Source organism: Scleropages formosus, chromosome 7, assembly GCF_900964775.1.
Source record: "Scleropages formosus chromosome 7, fSclFor1.1, whole genome shotgun sequence".
Lineage (NCBI taxonomy): Eukaryota > Metazoa > Chordata > Actinopteri > Osteoglossiformes > Osteoglossidae > Scleropages > Scleropages formosus.
The window spans coordinates 27875003-27896515 of NC_041812.1; the positions used below are offsets into that span (position 1 = coordinate 27875003).

At 44.7% G+C, this 21513-nt stretch overlaps 3 protein-coding genes across 3 annotated transcripts; 2 read left to right on the plus strand and 1 right to left on the minus strand.

Moving 5' to 3' along the window:
- Positions 1-3733: 3733 nt before the first annotated feature.
- mcee (methylmalonyl CoA epimerase) lies at positions 3734-5435 on the minus strand. Its single transcript, XM_018746763.2, has 3 exons — positions 5402-5435; positions 4411-4757; positions 3734-4069 (listed from the first exon to the last, which is right to left on the minus strand). Exons 1-3 carry the CDS (start codon positions 5433-5435, stop codon positions 3917-3919), a joined length of 534 nt encoding a protein of 177 aa, XP_018602279.2. The 3' UTR covers positions 3734-3916.
- A 403-nt stretch (positions 5436-5838) lies between these two features.
- Positions 5839-11671, plus strand: mphosph10 (M-phase phosphoprotein 10 (U3 small nucleolar ribonucleoprotein)). Its single transcript, XM_018746762.2, has 11 exons — positions 5839-5954; positions 6728-7412; positions 7585-7796; positions 8050-8224; positions 8445-8586; positions 8845-8912; positions 9087-9224; positions 9348-9458; positions 9909-10016; positions 10148-10378; positions 11198-11671. Exons 1-11 carry the CDS (start codon positions 5866-5868, stop codon positions 11348-11350), a joined length of 2112 nt encoding a protein of 703 aa, XP_018602278.2. The 5' UTR covers positions 5839-5865; the 3' UTR covers positions 11351-11671.
- A 633-nt stretch (positions 11672-12304) lies between these two features.
- fan1 (FANCD2 and FANCI associated nuclease 1) lies at positions 12305-21479 on the plus strand. Its single transcript, XM_018746754.2, has 13 exons — positions 12305-13661; positions 14045-14185; positions 15220-15412; positions 15586-15819; positions 17522-17653; positions 17860-17968; positions 18396-18515; positions 19175-19339; positions 19471-19645; positions 20030-20133; positions 20367-20561; positions 20918-21046; positions 21205-21479. Exons 1-13 carry the CDS (start codon positions 12482-12484, stop codon positions 21337-21339), a joined length of 3012 nt encoding a protein of 1003 aa, XP_018602270.2. The 5' UTR covers positions 12305-12481; the 3' UTR covers positions 21340-21479.
- Positions 21480-21513: the final 34 nt, after the last annotated feature.

The following is a 21513-nucleotide window of genomic DNA, read 5'->3' on the forward strand; positions in this document are numbered from 1 at the left end:
AAAGGAGTGCAGATTGCCTTAACATCTGCAAGTCTCTTTGTACGTAAAGTTTTAATAAGCTGTAATAGTATCAGTGCTGCTGTGCAGTAACAGCTTTGTGGATGTGTGTGATGCATGGAGATACTCGTGGTGTGTATTTCTTCTGTTTCCTCCAGCCTCTAGATAAATATGAGTTAACTACCAGATTGAAAGAACACGCAAGCAGATAAAGGTATATTTTTCTACAGACTGCACCTGCTGTTTTTGTTACGCAGAAAGATGATTCACTGGGGGGGCGGCGGCGGAGAGTGGCTTTTGCTTTCATAAATAACATATTTAGTTTTTGTATTGTGTGGAGCTTCAGTATATGATCTGAAAAGGTACACATATATAGAATAAGCAAAACTGAGTAATGTGACTTTTCTGTTAAACAGAATTGAGTTTCTTCCTAAAGAAACAAACATATTTGCAAGTGCAGCAATGTGGAAATTAGTTTTCAAAGTAATCATGTTTTATACATTAGCACAGGAGCTCCTGCGGAAAAATTCTGGAAGTTGAGGATGACAAATATCTTCAGATTCTTAGCAGTTATGAGTCATGTGGATATGAAAGGCAAGAAATAGTTACTGTAACAAATGTTGCCAACTTCAGTTGGATGTTTTTTTGCTTCCCTTAGTAAAATCATTTTTATGACTCTTTTGAAGCTGTTTTTACTGAAGATTTTGATGCAAACTGCACATATAGCTTAATGTCACAACAGCAGGGATCATCTTTAGATACTTTTAATCCTGATGCCAGTTTCCAAAGACATTTTGGTATATTTGGAAGGCAGCACTAAAGAGAAGACTGCTACAACAGCATGCAACAAAATGGGATTTATAAGTGGCAGCAGGAGGCACAGTGAGAAAACAACTTAGTGTACCGTAAGTGACCATAGTGGGGTATAAAACAGCATATATGACTGAATGGCCTACGCTGAGGAAAGGGTCAAACATGATTAAAGTCTTCAGCTATCAAAAAACAAACGTGTATGTGTCAATCTTGCTGGACTAGCAGACTTTACAACACAATAAAAAATGAAATTGAAATGAAAAGGGCTGATGTCACACAATTTACAGTATATTCTTCCACTGCAAGTTTCATTCTCTTCAGATATTAAACCATCAATAAAAGGGCCATCACACAGAAGGGACTATTAAACAAGAAGTTAAAGTACAGTACTTATGCAATCAGAGACCACGGATGGCAGGGCTGAAAACAATGTCCCTCACTAACACTGACTGCTTGCCCTGGTCAGTGTCCCGTAGTCCAGAGCCTATCAAGGAATCACTGGGCACAAGGCTGAGGGAGTACACCCTGAGTACACCAATTGCAGGGTTGCCACACATACATTCTCAGACTATGGGCAATTTTTATTATCCAGTTCACATGAACTGCATGTTTTTGGACTGTGGGAAGAAACCAGAGCACCCAGAGCAAACCCTCTAAGATGGGGAGAAAATGCAAATACCACACAGACTGAGCTGGACTCCCATACAGCTCAGGTGCTGTGAAGATGGAGCACTACCTGCTGTGCCACTGTGCTGCCCTAGGGCTAAAACATCTTTTCATTTTACACAGTATTTAGATACAATGTAGTTACAAAATTTATAAAAATAATTATAAAAAATAATCTTAAAATCATAATTTTTATATTTTCACTCATTTTAAATGTGACATACCTGTAATGGTGCTTCATGGTGATAAAACAAACAGACATCTAGTCCAGGTCCTATCTGGTCTCCTGACATATGTTTCCAGTAGAGAGAAACACTGAGACGCTGCATTGTGTGAACTTTTGTTAAAAATAAAAGACTTACAGCAATTTAATTCATTATAGTTTTATCTAATGTTTTTAAACTGGACCTAAACCCTGAATAAATACAGTGATTAAACTAATTAAACTTTTATTGACTGTGATGTTTCAGGTGGACATAAATTATTCCAAGTATTATTTAATCCAAATATTATATAATTTCCTAATTATTCCAAGAAGATTTCTGGTCCTAGTTGTGTTTGTAATATGAGGTACAACTGTACACAGAACTCATTTCTCACATATGTCATTCATTGAGTGATTTTGCACATTTTTCATGGTAGGGCACCATAAGAAAAATCAGTGTACTGTACATATGGAGAAATATTTTTAACAAGGCCTAAATTACACAATTTAAGTTCAAACTTCTTCACTTAACCATGACATTGTGTCCACAGTCTTTTCAGGTACAGGTGATTAGTTTCAGTGTAGTTAAGATCCAACAATATTTTAATAACAATTATACCTTGATGTAATAGATCAACAGGTAACCATATTTTGAATTAAAGCTAGTCCCCAATTTACAAACTTAGTAATTTAGTAGTAGTAATTTAATTAAACAAGCATTTAGTATTTATTTTTTCATAAAGAAAGCTACATCAGCATAATGGTGCAATGATTAGCCCTGCTCATCTCCCAGCACCTCAGAGCTACGAAAGAACGTGGGTTTGATTCCTGCTGTCCAACAACATGCAGTTCAAGTGAAGTAAATTCCCCTTAGTGCATGAATGGGCGGGGGGCATGGTGGTGCAACGGGTTTGGCCAGGGCCCGCTGTGTAGTGGGTCTGGAGTTTGAGTCCTGCTTTGGGTGCCTTGTGGTGGACTGGCATCCTGTCCAGGGTGTGTCCCTCCTCTCTACCCCTGCGCCCTGTGCTTCCAGGTAAGGCTCCAGTTTGCCGCAACCCCGTTCAGGACAAGCGGTTACAGACATTGTGTGTGTGCGCATGAATGAATGGGTGAGTGAGTGTGTGTGGCTACTCTGCAATGAACTGGCATCCCATCCAGGGTATTACCCACCCCAAAACACTGTGTCCAACAATTCCAGGATAAGCTCCAGATCACAGGGACTGTGCTCAGGACAAGTGGCTATTGGATGGATGTAGATCGAGAGCTAACATACAAATTCAACTCATACAACAAAGCTTCATCCATGGGCTGGCTGACAGACAGCAGTCACAAACAGCACTACCTCAAGCTTTTGAACATCCCGCTCTAGTCATGAGTCCTTATTGTGCTTTCTTATTTAAAGTGTGTCATAAATACCCCTGCCAGGGGTGTCAGACTGCACAAGCATGTGTACAAGGAATCTTGGCTCACCAGTGGTAGGGATTGTCTGCCAGCCTCATTGCCACAAGCTGCTCTGTTCCTTTCTGAAAATCGATGCCACTGCCTCCCAGTTCCCAGAGCTGTCATACTGCTAACATTTACATATATTCATTTAGACACTTTTCTCCAAAGTGACAAATCAGAGTCAAGAAAATAGAATTTCAAAACAAAGAGTTGTTGCAGACATGTCTCTGAAAGCAGGTTGTTCAATACCACCAATTTGTTGGCACACATTACAAAAGTAACTGCATATAGAATTTATGACAACTACTGGCCTGCTCCATGTTGTATTCGACTAACACATTTTTCAAGTAATGAACTAACTCTCAGTCCCAATTAAGTTTCAGCTATTCACATGAAAACCAAATTAGGCCATGAAAAAAAGAAAAAAAAAAAAAAAAAAGCTTTGAACAACATTTGTAGTATTTAAACAAAACATTTAGATTATGAAATAAAAACTTGCTCATGTTTAATATGCAATCATATAATGTGACATTTTCAACATATTAAATCAATGAATATGTGATTAAGAAAAACAGAATGAATCAAAAAAAATTTTGTATGTTTCATTTCCATTTTAATATTTATGAAGAAAATGAACAGCGAAATAACAGATTAGCATTTTTATAATTATCAATCTACCGAACCAGAGCAATGGCATGACAGAAAAACATCAACAAAACTCCATGAGGAAATGTGCTGACCCATTCGTGTTTCAAAGTTGTGAAAGAGAGCGATATCATGGCCAAGTGGTGCTTAGCCTTCCTCCAGTTCCACAAGCACCCCGTCACAGTCTTTTGGATGAAGGAACATAACAGGTTTACCATGAGCTCCAATCCGTGTCTGTTCTGACAGAGTTCTGATCTTCTTCTCCTTCAAATCTGCTATGGCTGCATTAATATCATCCACCTGTATCCGAAAAGATAAAATGTAAAAATACGAAGTGCAATTTCAACATGAACACACATCTTTGTATCACACGTGTGTCCCTTCCCAATCCAGCCCTGAGCCCGCTGTTGCCGGGTTAGGCTCCGGTTCACAGCAACTCCACTTGGGACAAGCGATTTCAGACAGCGTGCGTGTGCGTGTTATATTGTGTTTCCTGTCTGGCACCAAATCCACAGCCGATTCCATTATGCTACATACTGGCGATGAAGAGTTCTGAGTTCGAAGCTCTCAGTTCTGTTCAGTGTCCTGCACGAGGTGCAACAAGCAGAGCAGAAGGTATGAAAAGAAGAGCGGATATATACCTCTATACAAATGTGATGCATCCCTCCGGATTTGTTTTTCTGCAGGAACCCTGCGATGGGGCTCTTGTCTCCCAGCGGGTGTAGAAGCTCCAGCTTGGTGTTGCCCAGTTCCACAAACACGGTGTAGACGCCGTGCTCGGGCAGAGGCACAGCTGCGCTCACCTGGGCGCCCAGAACATCGCGATATAGTGCGGCGGCCTTCTCCAGGTCTGGCACAGCGATGGCGATGTGATTGAGCCTGCCCAGCTTCCACAGCGATCCAGGGATGCCGGATGTGACGGCCTTGGACGAGGAAAAACGTCTCCGCGCTGCTGTCACCAAACAGCCGCGCCTCACAGCACCTGCAGCTGCAGCACGGCCAGCGTTAGAGTCATTTTCCACGTCCTTACCATCCTCACTGTGAGAATTTAAAGCACAACACAAACTAGGATGAATTTAAAGAGCGCGCCTGTGAAAGACACCGCTGTACTGTAGCCTGTTGACCTCCAGTTCAAATCCCCCTTGCTGTAGGACTCTCAGTCAAGGTTACTTACCCTCAATTGCTCCAGTAAAAACGAACCCAGCTGCCTAAAAGGGAAATAAGCAGCTCACTACCCAGCCCTCACCCTATGAGTGACTGAGAGAAATAAAAGAATAAATAAAGAACTAGGGGTAAAACCCTAATTAACGAGGAAATAATAAATAACAAAAGACTAGTGATTGCAGCCACCAACTCCCATATCCGCTTGAGTAATGATACATCTAATTTTAGCAATAAATAAAACAAAGTCTGAAAGTGAGAATGAGACTGAGAGCTGACGTAAACAAGACGTGAATGAACTGAATTCGCTTGTTTTGTGAACGGCTCGTTCTTCAGTACACATCTACACCGAGGCCTCCGCTGTGTTCCTCTGATATTTATACTTATAGTCATTAAATAATGACGGTTACACGTTTTATAACAATACTGCGGTAACATCTGCTGTCCGAGGACACCGTACTCGTACTGTACCTTTTCCCACAACCTTCAACACAGACGTCGCCATCTTTACTTCGTCACGTCAACTTTATTTAAACAGCTGCTGAGACCATTTATTTCAACGAACACATTTTCGCAAGCAACAATTAAACAGAACAAAAGTCTTGATGGGTTATTTTTATGTTTCTTTACAGATATCCACGTAAACATTTTTCAAAAATATATATATTTTCTTACCTACTGTGGATTCTACCTCAGGAATAATATAACATTAAGTACGTTCGAAATAAAACATTTTGCAGCTTTAGTATCTTAGACTACAGTATATTGTGGTAATTTTACTAATGTAATACACACAATATTAAATAATATTATGCGGAACGCTGTGCTTTCATAAACTTTTCTAACGTTTCTAGCCGAGGCCCATTTAATGTCGTACTAGCGCTTCCCGGGGAAGTGTTTTCCTGGGACTCACGTGTGACCATGTGAGAGAAACGATGGCTGAGCAGGCGAGTGTGTTCCATACGCTGGAAGAGTGTATGAAAATTTTAAACAAGAGTACCGCAGACCCCGAGCATTTCCTCAGGTAGGATCAACACTGGAAGAGTACCTGATGCGAACTGTTCGATAACGCTGGCGTGCGTGTGCGAGCGCGTTAGTGTTGAACTTGAACGTTAAGTTGTCCTCGTGGGCCAGCAGCTGGTGTTTGACAAGAAGAAATGAATAGGCACATTGCTGTAGAAATAAAACCATGGCAATAAACACACAGTAGGGATAAGATGTACCAGTATGGATCCAAATAATTAATAGGAATCATGTGGATCAGTCTGATGGCAAGTTTAAGCACAGTCCTGGCATGACGGTGGAAATTGAAGCTAGTTTTTTAAAACTGTCAGTGACACATTCATTGTTGTACTGAACACATGGGGCAGCTGGTGTAGTGGTTAGCGCTGCTGCCTTGGATGTGAAAGGTGCCAGTTCGAATCCCCCTCCAGCTGAAGTACCCTTGAGTAAGATTCTTACCTAATTGCTCAGGTAAAATTCTCCCGATGTATAAATGGGTAAATAGTTATAAGTACTTAAAACCGTAAGCGGCTGGAGAAAAGTGTCAGCTCAATGAATAAAATGTAAATCTGTATACATTAGAATGTCTTGAGAAAGTTGCATATTCATTTGAATATGCTTAATGATTTCTTTTGAAAATACATATATTTTGTATTTATGGTATATACATATTCAGTTACTTTGTAATCCAGCTCACTACATCAGTGAAAATGCTAATGCACATTATACTATGTTGAAAATATATTAGCAGAACATGCTTTGATGGCTCCTGTATTCAGCTGTTCTATTTTCTAGTTTACAGGATGAGGTGGCATCTGACTTCACTGCCCTCACAAAGACTTTGTACGATTTGCACAAGGCACATAAGCCTGGGTGTATGAAGGGGAGCCCTCTGGAGCAGCTAGTGATCGAGAACTTTGATGAGGAGCAGATATGGCAAGAGCTGGAGCTCCAGAACATGCCAGTCCTGATGCATTTCAAGCACATGATCAGGCAGGCAACTGAGGACATGGAAATAAGTGTTATAGAGGAAGAAGAGGTCAGTGATGAGGATGACGTGGTTGATGGACAAGAACTGAATTTGGAGATGGAAGCAAGTGAAGATGATTTAGAAGAAGAAGAAGAAGATGATGACGATGAGGAGGAGGAGGAGAAACGAGAAAAGACCTCAAATGATGGGGAGAAATTCTCAGATGAAGACTCGGATGTGGACTTTGATGTAGATGCTTTTGAGAAAGAGACCAAACAGCAGCAACAAACTAAAGTGAAGTTTACAAGGCAAGGAGAAGCTGGTTCCAAAGTCGATGACCGCTTTTTCAAGCTTTCAGACATGGAGGCCTTCCTTGAGGATGCGGAGAAGCGAGAGGGAAAGGAGAAGGGCGATGATGATGATGATATTGAGATTGATTATTTCGAGGACTTGCCATCAGGTGAAGAGGAAGACTTTAGCCTGAAAGAAATTTCACAGAAGCAGAAGAAGGTAATGGTTTTTACACTGTATCTGTTCAAAGCTCATGCTGATTGCTTATTCTCACTCACTGTACATTTTTTTTAATTGTATAACTAGCTGGTATTTTTTTTTCCATTAAACTAAATTCGGCGCCACATGTGAACTAATGTGTACAATATGTGCAAATGCCTTTTTTCCCCAGCAAAAGAAAAGTGCAAGAAATCTAAAATACAAGGACTTCTTCGATCCTGTAGAAGAGGAGTTAACAAAGAAAGCTGCGACTGAAGAAGATCTGGATTCTGAAGAACTAAATGAAGACATGGATGAAAAGGGTGAAACAGTTATGCAGGATGAGGAAGATGATGGAGAGGAAGATGACCAAGAAGACCTGGATGAGGAAGAATTTGATGAAGAGTAAGTTTAAACATTGAATATTTTGAGGTGTGCTCTGCTATCTTGTTAGACCAAATGAGGCAAGCCAAAAGCATTACTTTGCAGTTACTAGTAATTTGTTGAACAATTTTTTTTTTATTTTTTTTAAATGTTGTATTATGTTCTGCATTTGTTGTTTTCACTAATTCGTACACAGCTGAGTCTTGCAGAACCTTATACCAAGACCAGGATTTATCTCATTAAATCTGTCTAAAATCATCCGTGTTCCATGCAGATCAGACATGGAGGAAAAGGAAGAGAGTCAGCAAGCGAAGGAGGCTTTGAAAAGGGTCACCTTTGACCTGCCTAATGACAGTGAAGGGGAGGATGCTGAAGAAATCCTCGGTGGAAAGAAAAAAACTGGAGAGATGCTGGAGGCCAAGTCATCTTTTGAAAAACGACAGGAGAAGGTATTCAGAGGGAACATACTGTCTTTATATTATGCCATGCTGATTACACAAAATCATGGGGAATCCTGTTAAGGTAAAGGAGGAGAAGATCATATTTAAATGGAGGGTCTTGGAATTTTTTTTTTTCTTTCCCCTCAAACTGCCTTAATTAAAATCAAGCCAGCCTTCTTAAGACTGCTTTTATGCGGTGCTGAGGTCTATAAACATTTCCACTTCACAGATGGCAGAGAAGATCCAGGAGCTGGAGAAGGCTGCGCTGAAAGAGAAGCCATGGCAGCTGAGCGGGGAGGCAACCGGACAGATGCGCCCAGAGAACAGCTTGCTTGAGGAGGACCTGGACTTTGACCAGGCTACCAGGATGGGTGAGTCTTTCTGCTTTAAATTGCTGCTTTCAAGACTGCATGCGCTGTTATTTCTGTTCAGCTTACTCTGTTCCTTTGTTATGTGTCATTTGCATTAACGTTCACAAAACAAGCATGTCATACAAGTCAGCACTTGTCAGGTACATTCATGGAACAATAAAAACTGAAGTTTTTGTAGAAATCAAGCTTTGTAGTCTCTGCGGAGAATATAACTTCTGCATTTGTGTGTTGTTTACACCCTTCTGTTTTATCCATCAGCTCCTCCAGTTACAGAAGAGACAACCTTGCAGTTGGAAGAGATCATCAAGCAGAGAATTAAGGACCAGGTGCTTAATTATGAGACCTGCTTTTCTGCTGGCAGTAGGATTTACTGCCAGTAGATCTATAGAACACTGTTACTTAAAAAAGGTGTTTTACTACTGAGCAGTCAGCACAGCTGAATGTGTTTGCTATGTTATGCTGCATCACAGATATACATTTGCTGCTTCCTTTTTGGAAAGGTGTGGGATGATGTTGTCCGCAAGGAAAAGCCCAAGGAGGACGTGTTCGAGTACAAGAAGAGGCTGACCTTGGATCATGAGAAGAGCAAACTCAGTCTGGCTGAGGTCTATGAGCAGGAGTACCTCAAACAGACACAGGTGATACACTCCCTTAAGCAGCTGTTCATTGTCCTGTCTCTAAAAGCTTTCCATTCCTTTTGTATTTTTGGTATATTTTTGCATGGTTTTACATGGCTTTAACCACATTCTTAAAAATTGCAGCAAAAGAAAGAGGAGGAAGAGAATCCAGCCCATGTCGAAATCCAGAAGCTCATGGACTCCCTTTTCCTCAAGCTTGATGCACTTTCCAACTTCCACTTCACACCCAAACCGGTAAGTGGAACTCTTGAGTCCAGTGTACCACTGTATTACCTGTGACCTAAAGATAAAAACCCACTGATTGTGAAAGACTTAAAAAGCAGGTTTCAAAATCCCAGTATGTGGAGCTGTGACACAGCTGGCGAAAGGTACAATTAAGATCTTGCCTTGCAGTATAGCCACTGTAAACGAGAAACTACGGGAAACTGTGTGAAGCAGCCGTTCAAGATTTTTGCTGTTTTTACACTTGAACAGAACCCACTGAACTCTGAAGAGCTGTCTTCATGCGTAAACCAAAAATATTTTGGAACATAAATGTATTGAGTAAATAAATATTTAGTAAATGAAGTACTTTGCTGAAATACTAATATATTTGCAACATATCCATGAAAACCACTGCAGAAACTGATAGAAGCTGATTTTTTTTTTTTTTTTTTTTTTTTTTCCTTCTTATGTTCGTTGTAGCCTGTACCTGAAGTAAAGGTTGTCTCCAATCTGCCATCCATCGCCATGGAAGAGGTCGCGCCTGTCAGTGCCAGCAATGCCACCCTCCTAGCACCTGAGGAGATCAAAGTGAGTCCAGCACATATGTGCAGGTTCTGTCACCCATGCATTCTTCTGATCCCCAGTGGGCATCATCTTCACTCCCACTGAGAATTCCCTACTCCCTGATTTTCAGTCTGACCTGTTTTTTCCCTTCATAGGAGAAGAACAAGGCCGGTGACTTGCTTGGTGACTCAGAGAAGACTTCCGCAGACAAGAAGCGGGAGCGCAGAAAGAAGAAGTTGTTGAAGCGCCTGAGGCTGCAGGAGAAGGAGAAACGGAGGAAGCTACGGGAAGAGAGACAAGCAGGGAAGAACAGGAAGCAGAGCAAAGCCGAGGCAGCAGAGAACCTCAGGAAAATCACCAAGGGGGGCAAGGCAACTATTCTCAAGGTCAGCATTCTTTCTTTTACTGCGACTCCTTTTTTATGTGAACTTTTTCTTATTTTAACTTCTAACTTGGAAACGGGCTACATTCACATTTATTCATTTAGCACTTTTCTCCAAAGCAATGTTCATCTGAGAGAACAATAAAAATAACGAACTGCATCAACAGAAGGAGAGATTTATTACTCTAGAATTACGTGTCTGCATCAAATTTTAATTTTTCACATACCACCGTATGAACCAGTATACATCACACAAGTAGCTGCATACACTTTCCATTACTAAACAAATTATTAAACAAACATGGACACTTTTATCCAGCACTTATAAGGTCAGTGGACAAGTGAGTCCAAAATAAGTGAGTTTTGAGACCTTTCTGAAATGTAGAGAGAGATTCAGTAGTTCTGACTCAAGGCGGGGGAGGTCATCTTGAATTTGATGAGGACAGCTATAGGAAGACAGTGGGGAGAGATGAGGAGTGAGGATACATGGGAACACTTTGGCAGGTCAAACAACATCATTCTATATCTGCTGGAGAGGTTTGCTGGTAGAGGCCGAAAGGCCAGACAGGAGGGAGTTGCAGTAGACCAGGTGGGATATCACCAAGGCCTGGACTAGGAGTTGCATAGAGTTTGGTGTGAGATGGCATTTTATTGTAAGCTTTCATTCTTTTAAATCAGTTTTGTAAATAAACATTTATCTATTGCCATTTAAAAATGTAGTAGCGTGTGTTGCCCTAACCAGATGAGTGTGCCAGAAATAGCTGGTTTGTAGTTAACAACAGACAATGGTCAGACATACATATGTGTCTCCCTCCCCATACAGGATGAAGGGCAGGATAAAGCCCTCCGGTCTTCGCAGGCCTTCTTTTCGCAGCTGCAAGACCAGGTGAAGACGCATATCAAGGGAGCCAAGGACCAAAAAGCCAAGAAGAAGAAGAAGCAGAAGGAGATTTCTGGCAGCAAATTAAAACTGTAACAACAGAATGGTGTAAACATATTGTACAGCTTGTTTTTGAAATGTGTATTGGAAAATTTCAAAGGGACACATAGTGAAGTGATGTCTTTCAGTCCAAACTGTGAAAGAGTGCAAAGGAAAGGCCAGAGTATTTAACATCAAATGGCTGAAATGTGCTTTTAAGGGGAACCTGAACTTTCTTGAGGCTTATTGCCTCTGGTGGGGAATGGAATAGTAGCATGGATGGGTAGGGATACTAGGGGAGGGATGCAGGTCATTTTGTTAACTACAAGAAAGTCTAATCTGATTTATACATGATGAACAAGTACATTTGTATAGTTCTGTGCGTAAATAAATATATACAATAATCACATATTGGTGTTTTGCATATTTGGTCTAGCAGTTTTTCTATAATTATTATACAAGGAGAATAAAAAGGAAAGAATTAGATTCCTCATCTATCCACTTTCATGTAGTAGAAACTAGTTTTTCTCAAGCAACCTCGGTCTACAAAGCAAGGTGAACAACATTGAAGTCACAGTGTGGTGCTTTAACAGGTACTACTGTGTTCTACTGTGCCCTTCACGGTAAATACTCTGCACAAGCCAGGCATCTACAGCACAGTTGTGGGATTTGAACAAACAATAGGACTGGAACTGCTAGTCTTAAGCTACACTACTAGACTAGTGCACACACAGACACGGCGGCGCTTTAATTAAACATTTTAATAACTCGAAAGTTAGTCATTCGCAACCCTGGAAGGGACGGTGCACACAACACGTATACCAAGACTATCTGAAGAAAACAAAGCACCGTAACAGGACGATGTACGACTCATGAACGGAGAAGGGCAGCAAACTGAGACGCTTCCGTTACTGCAAAGGGAGAGGTGAATCAATCAAAGCTAGAGTGATCGGCGAATCGATTGCTTTGCCCTGACGCGGCGCGGTGTTTGATTGCTTCTGTCTGCTAGCGGGAACGCGCTCAACTTCTGAAGATGTTCCCCTTCGTTCCCATTGTCGCCCTTTTCTCCGACACTGCGTCTCTCTGAGCGCCTGTACCGAAGATGTGTGCGCTGCAGAAAGCCGCAGTGTAGTAGTGTGTAATCGTAAAGAAGGGCTCGTAGACGCGGCTCGGTCACGTTTGTGTGTGATGTCTGAAGAGAGACCCCGGGCCCCGGCCCAGCGGCGCTGTCTGTCCCGGACCAGGAGACGAGCTCGCGGGGGCGGCGGCCCTCCTGCACCGGGGCCTCCCGCCCCAGCCTCCATCGCCTCACTGCTTCGGAACCCTCCCCCCTCCAGTCTGGCCTGCCCGCTGTGCGGGGACATGGTGCCCCGGTTCGGTGTCAACGAGCACCTGGACAGCGCGTGTCCCCTCCGGAGAGATGGCACGTGTACCGAGCAGGCGGGAGTAGATCCCATGATTCCCAGCGTGGACCGCACAGCCCGTCCGGCGGAGGAGAGCCCGTCCACCAGCCCCTATTTCAAAAAGCATGCTCCAGCGCTCTCGCACACACGGGAGGGCAGGACTCGCGATGATAAGGTGGTCAGAACTGTTGGGTTGGGCAGTTTGGCTGCCAGGTTGTCCAGGCGGCGCCTGAACTTCCCCGAACACACCGACATCGCCTCTCCGCAGGTTAAACCACCAAGCATCGGGTCGCCGCCGGCTGGAGCCAGCGCAGGGATCTCCGCTGCAGAGCGGGGGCCTTTGACAGGTGACGCCGGGTCGGCTCACAGCAGCAGCGCTCCCGCGGAGACCCCCAAAGCGGGGCTGGAGGGGGGGTCTGCTCAGCGGGAGCTGGCAGTGACAACGACCCTTCCGGAGCCATCGCGGCCGAGCAAGAGGAAAGCGGAAGAGCTGTCCAGTAGACACAAGTCCCCGGTTGTGGCTCCTGACACCAGTAAGAGAGTCCGATGTGAGGAGGAGGACGAAGAGGAGAACACGGGGAAAGGAATTAATGTCACTCCTTCTGGAACTTCTCAAGCAGCTCATAATGCCAAGAGTCTGACCAAAGGAAGTATAACTGCGGCAAATGGAACAGAGAATACCCAGGTTGGCACTTGTGAGAATACTTTGCTGAGCTGTACAGGAGAAACGACGTCAGTACCCTGGCGGACCGCAGAAAATGTTGCTGTGCAGACTGATTCCACTGCAACTGACGCTAACCCACGTCAGGACGCGGGTGAGGAAGGTGTCCCTGTATCGCCTCCAGCGCCATACTACCTTTCCAACTTCCTGATGGTCCTGAAGACTGTACTGGAGAACGAGGATGACCGAGTGCTCTTCAACCAGGAGGATCTTGCAGTGATCCGCACCTTTCGACAGCTGTCGGGTAGTTCCCAGTGACACACGTTTTGTACGACACCTGCAGGCAGCGGTTCACTATGACAGTAGTCACTTTATCATCATTCAGCACTAGTCGGAAGTTACTATTCACAAATCATCTCGTGAGAAGCTCTCACTTTGCAAGATGATGAAGTGTCATGATTAGCTGATGACCAGATACCAGTTTACTTGGACTTGGCATATATATTTGTACATTTTAATTCTACTAAATAGTTCAATTTAAGCACATCTGATTAAATACATTGCTCTCAGCCTCTGTCCTTTGAACTCGTAACGTTCATAAGTGTCAGCCTGCTACTACCTGCTGCATGAAACAAGAGCATATGAGTGCCTGACCAAGTAACGTGGTAATACTGACCTGGTTCTCAGCGGCAGGCCAGATGCTCTACGTCCGACTGTTCCAGAGGAAACTGCAGTGGCTGCGTGTCAACAAGCTGGACTATGCAGCTATCGCCTCAGACCTGAGCCCGGTCGTGCAAGAGCTCACCGCCTCTGGGTTCCTGCAGAGAGGTGAGTGCTGAAAAGGTCATCAGGAAGCGTAGAGGCCCCCCCTTGTGATTGAAGGACCCAGAATTGAATCCACCTCTTACTTTAGTGCCCTTGGTGAAGGTACTTAGCCCACATTGCTCTGGTTAAAAAAAGTAGACTTTTGGTCACTTTGTTGCCTTCTGTATTAAGGCAACACTAACCATTTGGGATGTGGAATATTTGTATTGCACCAAGGTGACGCTGTAAAAAGTTATAAACGGGGAAGTAGAAAACAATCCAGTGATTACAAGCAGTCACCAGTATTTCAGATTCTTTGGCTACTAGTGAGGGGGTGCGGTGGCGCAGTGGGTTGGACCGCAGTCCTGCTCCCCGGTGGGTCTGGGGTTCAAGTCCCGCTTGGGGTGCCTTGCGGTGGACTGGCGTCCCGTCCTGGGTGTGTCCCCTTCCCCCTCCGGCCTTACGCCCTGTGTTACCGGGTAGGCTCCGGTTCCCCGTGACCCCGTAAGGGACAAGCGGTTCTGAAAATGTGTGTGTGTGTGTGGCTACTAGTGGGGAGTGCGGTGGCACAGAAGGTTTGGCCTGTGCCTGCTCTCTAGTGGGTCTGGGGTTAGAGTCCTGCTTGGCGTGCCTTGTGACAGACTGGCAACCTGTCCTGGGTGTGTCCCCTCCAGCTCCAGCCTTATGCCCTGTGTTGCCGGGTTAGGCTCCGGCTTGCTGCGACCCCGATTGGGACAAGTGCTTTCAGCCAATGTCCGTGTGTGTGAGGTACTAGTGCCATTTCCAAACTAAAATATGTTTTGCTAATTGTCACTATGCAGAAATATAGATTGTCAGGAATAACCACTTCTGTATTTGTCTCTTAGAAGTCAGCCATACACACAGAATTGTACTGTAAAACTGTACAAATTTTATGTCCAGCTGATTTAGTGTCAAGGTATGAAAATCCTTGCAATGCAAAGAAAAACAGAGCGAGAGCCATAAACAGTCATTGCTCACACCTGCTGTCCTGAGTGTGATCACTGAGCAAACATTGCTACGTGTCTTCTTTGTGGAAGAGAGTGAGCTTGAGGAGCTTGGCGAGGTTCTGGATCTGCTCCCAGCCCCTGAGCTAAAGAGCCTGGCCAAGACCTTCCACCTGGGGGGTCCTGGAGCGCAGAAGCAGCAGCTGGTGGAAGGGCTTCTCCGCTTGGGCCGGCAGCGCTCGCTCTTTGCCACGGGTGCCAGCACTGGTAGTGTGATCCTCAAGAGGTACACCCTTGGGAAGGAAAGGGGGTGGTCTTGCTGTCTGAGAAGTTGGGAGACGTGGTAGCGTGTGGTCCACATCATTTAGGGTAGCAAAAATCAGTGGTGGCAGCTGCCTGATACAGAGTGATACACAGTTGCACATGTGCAGCTGAACTCTGTGTTTTGCTCCCACGCAGGGCGAAACAGCTGGCAGGGCAGTGTGTGCGGCTGTGCCGAGGCCCGCGTGCTGTCTTCTCCCGCCTGTTGCTCCTCTCCTCCCTGACGGATGGCCTAGACGAGGAGGAGGCAGGCTCTGGAGGACAAAACCAGCTCTACACCATCTTGCTGGTCAACTCGGGCCGCCTGGCATTCCCCGTATACACTGTTGAGCGCAAGGCCAAGGTGTTCCAGGACAGAGATGAGCTCATCAGGTCAGATCACGTGCAGTTCGAGTAGCAGGTCTGCCCCATGTCTTACTGCTGAGCTGGAATTTTCATGCTTTTTGTGCTTTGCAGCACAGGCTCTATCACTAATGTAGCATTTCTGCACATTATTGCCCCCGTTGTTATTGGGGGGGGCCTGCTCACAGACTGATTGAAAACACCGCTGGTATGTGACTTATGGCTGTAATTGCATTCGTTTGCTTGCGACAGAATCTATTTTTCCAATAGTATTGCCAACTGAAGCATTGTAAAGGGTGTGGAACAGAGACCTTCAGTTTCTCATTGTGTGTGGAGAAAAATTCACTTAAAGCATAGGCTTAAACATGAGAAGCTTTTGCAAAACTCTCAAAAAATCTGTCATTCTTACTGTGACTGAAAGTCAAAGGTGCTAAAAGGTATTAGAAGGAACACATGGATGTGGTGACAGTGCTTCCTTGGTGAATTCAGTGAAACCTGAAGCATAGACAGTTGCCCCACAACTTACTTTTTACCAGTATGAACTGTTTAGGAAGTATTAATTTTTAGAAAAAAAGTGGCCTCCATACTAATTCAGATCATATGCCACAGCATTGCTTTAAGTTTGTCAAAAGGGTGGAGAAGGTGGGGGGGGGAAAAAGCAAACAAGCTGTAGATGCTCCTGTGGCTTCTACACCTTCCATTTTCAAGCAGTCAGTGAAGTTCTCCCTTTCTGTCATCCTCCACCTTTGCTATACCCCTGGCTCTGAGGTGATACACTGTTATTGTTTATGCTTCAAGCTAAACAACATGTAGCTGACCTTTTTTAAACTTCTGACATTGATCCTATTTTATTATTATGCTTGTATTGGGTATTAGTGAATTTCATGTGATGCGTGGGGTAAAAGATGGGATCGAGGAGCCGCAAGCAAGCAACATCCGTACCTCTTGGCCACGGTTCTTCATGATGTAAATAGTCCTCCGAACTCAAAACATCTAGGCAAGTGCACGAGCGGGACGGGGAGGCGGTCTTTTCCCTTGCTGTCCATGGTGTGCTGAGCAAAAGACTGAAACAGTCTGCTGTGCTGCTTGTTCTTGTCTGAAGAGCTCTGCTGCTGCCTCCCTCTGGCCTGTTCATGCACTGGGCTAATGAGGGAATCCATCTCTGGTGTAGCACTCCAAGAGCACGATGCTGACATTTACTCATTTAACAGATACTTTTCTCCAAAGCGACGGACAACTCAGAATAAACGGAGGTGCATTTCACCAACAGACAGAGGTACAGACAACAGTTCTCCAGGAATTCACAATTCAGTCACGTGGTCCAATACCACTCTCTTTTCCGGCACCGATTACTCGTGGAGCTGCATATAGAATTTGTGACGCCCTCATCATGGTCCAGGTCACATTTTGGTCCCAATAAAGTTCATAAGTCAGGGAATAATTGTCGTATGTAACAGACTCTGGTAGTAACGTGCTTTACACCAGAGGCAGCCGCCAGCGGTAACTTATTCTAAAAGAAGGGAACATTCTAGATGCCCCAGCTCTGGGAGGGGATGGGGTGATTGTCGCCAAGCTGTCTATAGCACTCACTGTGGGGTGCCCCGCCCAGGTTAAGATTAGCAAACTGTTGTTTCATAAACAGAAAAAGAGCTGTGTGTCATCTATGAGGCTCAGGGCTGCTGTTTCTTTCCAGAGGCTGCTACACTTCACCATTTCAACATGCTGTGTTCAGGTACGAGGCGGCCATGCGTGCTCTGCAGGAGGTGGGAGCAGCCATGCAGGCTGGCAACTGGCAGGAAGCATTTGACCTCTATACCTCAGCAAAGGAAACGTGGCAGGAGCAGAGGGCCACCTGCAACCTGAGGTGGGACTCAGGAGTTTCCATGAGCACCTCCTTATCTTCTATAATATCATACTGAAGGGACTCTGTGACTCTCTGTCCTGTAATACAGCTAATCCTGTAGTGGTCTAGAGTGGCCGCCCCATTAACTACACAGGCCCTCGCAAGCAGAAGGCACCATTAATGTTCTTGTCAAGCAGTCATATATATTTCTCGGTGTATTTTCTAAGGCATCAGGAGGCACTGCCTTTGTTTCTGCGCTGTTTCACTGCTGGCTGGGCCTACACCCGCATCATGTCACGAGGAGTGGAGATCCTGCAGAGACTCCGGCGATACAAGGCAAGCGTACGCGCCCACACACATTTATTCGTCTATCACTGCAGGGACTTAATATTAACTCCTGCTTTCATAGACAAAATGATTCCTAACCTCATCCCAACAATGATGATCCCCTAACAAGGTCAGGTTTTCAGATTTTATTTTCAACGTGATGACATTTATCGGTTTTCACAAGTTAGGAAAACTGCCCTGTGATAGCAGAGTTGAACTTTCATTTAAAAAAAAAAAAAAGTTTCTGATAAGTTTTGATGTAAAGGTTTGTGTACAGGTGCTGTAGTTCAGTGAGACTAGAATGACATGATCACATCCTTACCTCCTTTAACTGCACTTGTACGTGTCAGTCTATGTACAGTCGCCTTGTGAAGGTGAACCCTCTTCCTGTATCTCTTCCTAACACTGTTGAGTGCTGCACTGTCTGCTGCTGCAGGAGGCAGTCGAAGAGCTCAAGTCCCTATTGGCCCAGTCGGTGTACTGTCCAGACAGCAGGGGGCGCTGGTGGGACAGACTGGCACTCAATCTACAGCAGCACCTCAAACACATGCAACAGGTAGTTAATGTCAAGTTTGACTGAATATGAAAATGACATCACATGCAAGGGGCAGAACAGACTGACAGTAACTGATCACGTCCACTTTAGTGACTACACATCCAGTTAGAACTGGTGATCCAGAGTGGCCTAGCATGTCTAAGGTATAATGGGTCTTGTTCATTTAGCAAATGCTTTTCTCCAAAGTGACGAACATCTCGGAGAAATACAATTTGTGCATTACATTAGGAGAAAGAGACATAGTTGTAGACATGTGATTCTTAAGTAAACCTAGTTTGTGTCCACTTGAAGCACCGACGTTCATCGCATGAGGAGGTGCATAAAACTCAGGATAGACCAATCCTGATCACATTCCTACAATTTTTTTTTTTTTTTTTTTTTTTTACTATAAGGTGCACAAAAATTTACATACAATACAGGAGTAGCTGTGTAAAGGCTTATCTGGGCATGATCATAAAGGTGCAGTGCATGAACATTTACACCTTATGTGAGCTTGAGAGATCTTGGGTCTTGGAAGGAACCTCAGTCCTTTGGCATAAATACATGTTGATACATTCTTGAATTTTACCTTTACCTTTTATTTTACCTTTTACCTCAGCTATTAAGTCCTACATTAGGCCTCACTTCCACAACGTCCCCCTTTCTGTCCACATGCCTAGGCGATTAACGCTGTAAGGGAGGGGCTGTCTGACCCCCTCGTGCGGACAGGCCACAGGCTCTCGTTGTACCAGCGTGCTGTGCGGATGAGGGAGGCGCCCAGCTGTAAGAGATTTCGCCTCCTCCTCAGAGACTTTCCTGTGGTTCTGGTACAGGACGTCCCACACGTGAGACACCATCTTTTTCTCAGTCTCTTGCATACAGCATACACACTCACTCATATATGGGGTCACATAGGAGGGAGTGTCTGGGGGCTGAAATGTGTGTGAGAGAAAGGCATCTCTCCATGTCTGAGCAGGTAACCATCCGGGGACAGCTGTTCCCACACCCTGGGGGAACAGGCAAGTCTGTCTTCCTGATGATCACAGAGGAGAGCGAAGACAACAAAAACGGGGAGAATGGGCATGCCACTGTCATGTGCTCTGTGGAGGAGCTGGCCCTTGCACACTACCGTCGCCTCGGGTTCGAAGAAGGTGCACGCGCCCGTTGCCTCGAGTTCTCTTATTCAGATTCCCCCCCCGACACCAAGCAGAAGCTAAAGACAGAAGCAGCTTGTTTAAATGGCTTCTGCAGTGTTTATATATGGCTATTGAGGAAATTGCTTCTTATTTCTGAGAAGTCTGGCAAAAAAAGCTTGTGGTATGTATCTCCTAAGCCTTTCCCCTATTAGGCAAAAGTCTGTGAGAAAACAGAACTAGCCCCTGGATATGTAGTTTCTAAAATTGGGACTTGATTAATTGCCCCTTTTTTTTTTTTTTTTTTTTTTTTACACTTTATCCTTTAAAGTTTGTTTCCTAATGTTGCTCCTTACATTTACATAACACCTGACCCATGTGTCTACTTCCTGTCCAACACAGGGATCCATGGTGAGGGGTCTACATTCTCTACTTTGTTTGGGTTGCTGCTGTGGGATATTGTTTTCATGGAGGGAGTCCCTGATGTGTTTAGGAACCCTTACCAGGTACAGATTCACCATGGCCCTGTTCTAAGCAGTCCTGACTATAAGTTCCTATGGTATCACAGCACTCAATTACCCGGACCAGAAAATACAATTGATAACGCTTTATGTACAGAAAGTAGAATTGATGTCAGGAATGTGTTTGAATTAAGGCAGCAAAGGCAAGGTGTTATTTTCAGTACAATAGGGATGCCGGGTTAAAATGGAAATCCACAGTTTCCGCTGTCCTCCTTTAGACATGCCCCTTGGACCTTCATACTGACTGTTTCTACGAGAACCGCAAGGAGGCACTGGAGCTGCGGGTGCAGCTGTTGCAGGAAGCCTCAGCGGAGACACTGTGCAGCCTTCTGGCGGAGGCCTGGCGGTCGCAGGAGGGAAGGGTGTGCGCACTGGTCAGCTGGGAGCGCTTCTCCTCTCTGGAACAGGCACAGGTGCCCCAGCCCCCCCCACATCCCACAAGAAGTAGACACAGCGAGGCAGGTGGTTGAGTGGTGGCAGATGATGTGGCACAAACCCTTCACCCTCCGCAATACCCGTATATGTATAACTTAATATGAGCAGTTTTGACATGTACCAACAGCCTTTTTCAGAGTTACGACAGTAAACCTTTGAACCAAATAACCTGGATACAACTTTACTTTTGCTGGTCTTCTGTAACATCTTGCAGATTAGCTTTATTCATGCCTATCATGGGTTTTGAAGTTTGAGTCCTACCAGCTGTGTGTATGTCTGAGCCCAGCAAGGCAGTTAAGACTTTTTTTTTTTTTTTTTCCCTTTCTTTTTTAAGAGCCTGGTGTCCTGCCTTGGGGGGCCCTTCCTGGCTGGCTTAGTACAGCAGATGGCCAAGGACTATCGGCATTGCCGGGGGGGCTTGCCTGATTTGGTTGTGTGGAGCACCCAGAGTAGCAAATATAAGGTGAGGTCACAATGACCAGAGCTTCAGGCAATGTACGGTGGGAGTGCATTCAGAAGATCAGCCTGCAGGAGAAGGGCTGATGCTTTGGACTAAGCTAATCTGCTACAAGATGAGCTGTGAAATGTTTACCAACCTCCAGTATTTGTGTCCTGTTTCAGCTGGTTGAGGTGAAGGGGCCCAATGACCGGCTTTCCCAAAAGCAGCAGATCTGGCTGGATGGACTGCGCAAACTTGGGGCAGATGTGGAAGTCTGCCATGTGACAGATATTGGCGCTCGGGGGAATTGTGACTGAGGCATCGATGAGCCCAGGCTCTTTTACCTAAGTGAACTGAACGCTGGGCCCAGCCTTGCCCGGGCTCAGAAACTGCCAGACCTGGGTAGAATACAGCAGCTATCAAGAACAGAAAGGCTGAGGGGTGGCACTAAGTACTTGTGAAAGAGTTGTGCTAAATAAAATGTAGTATAT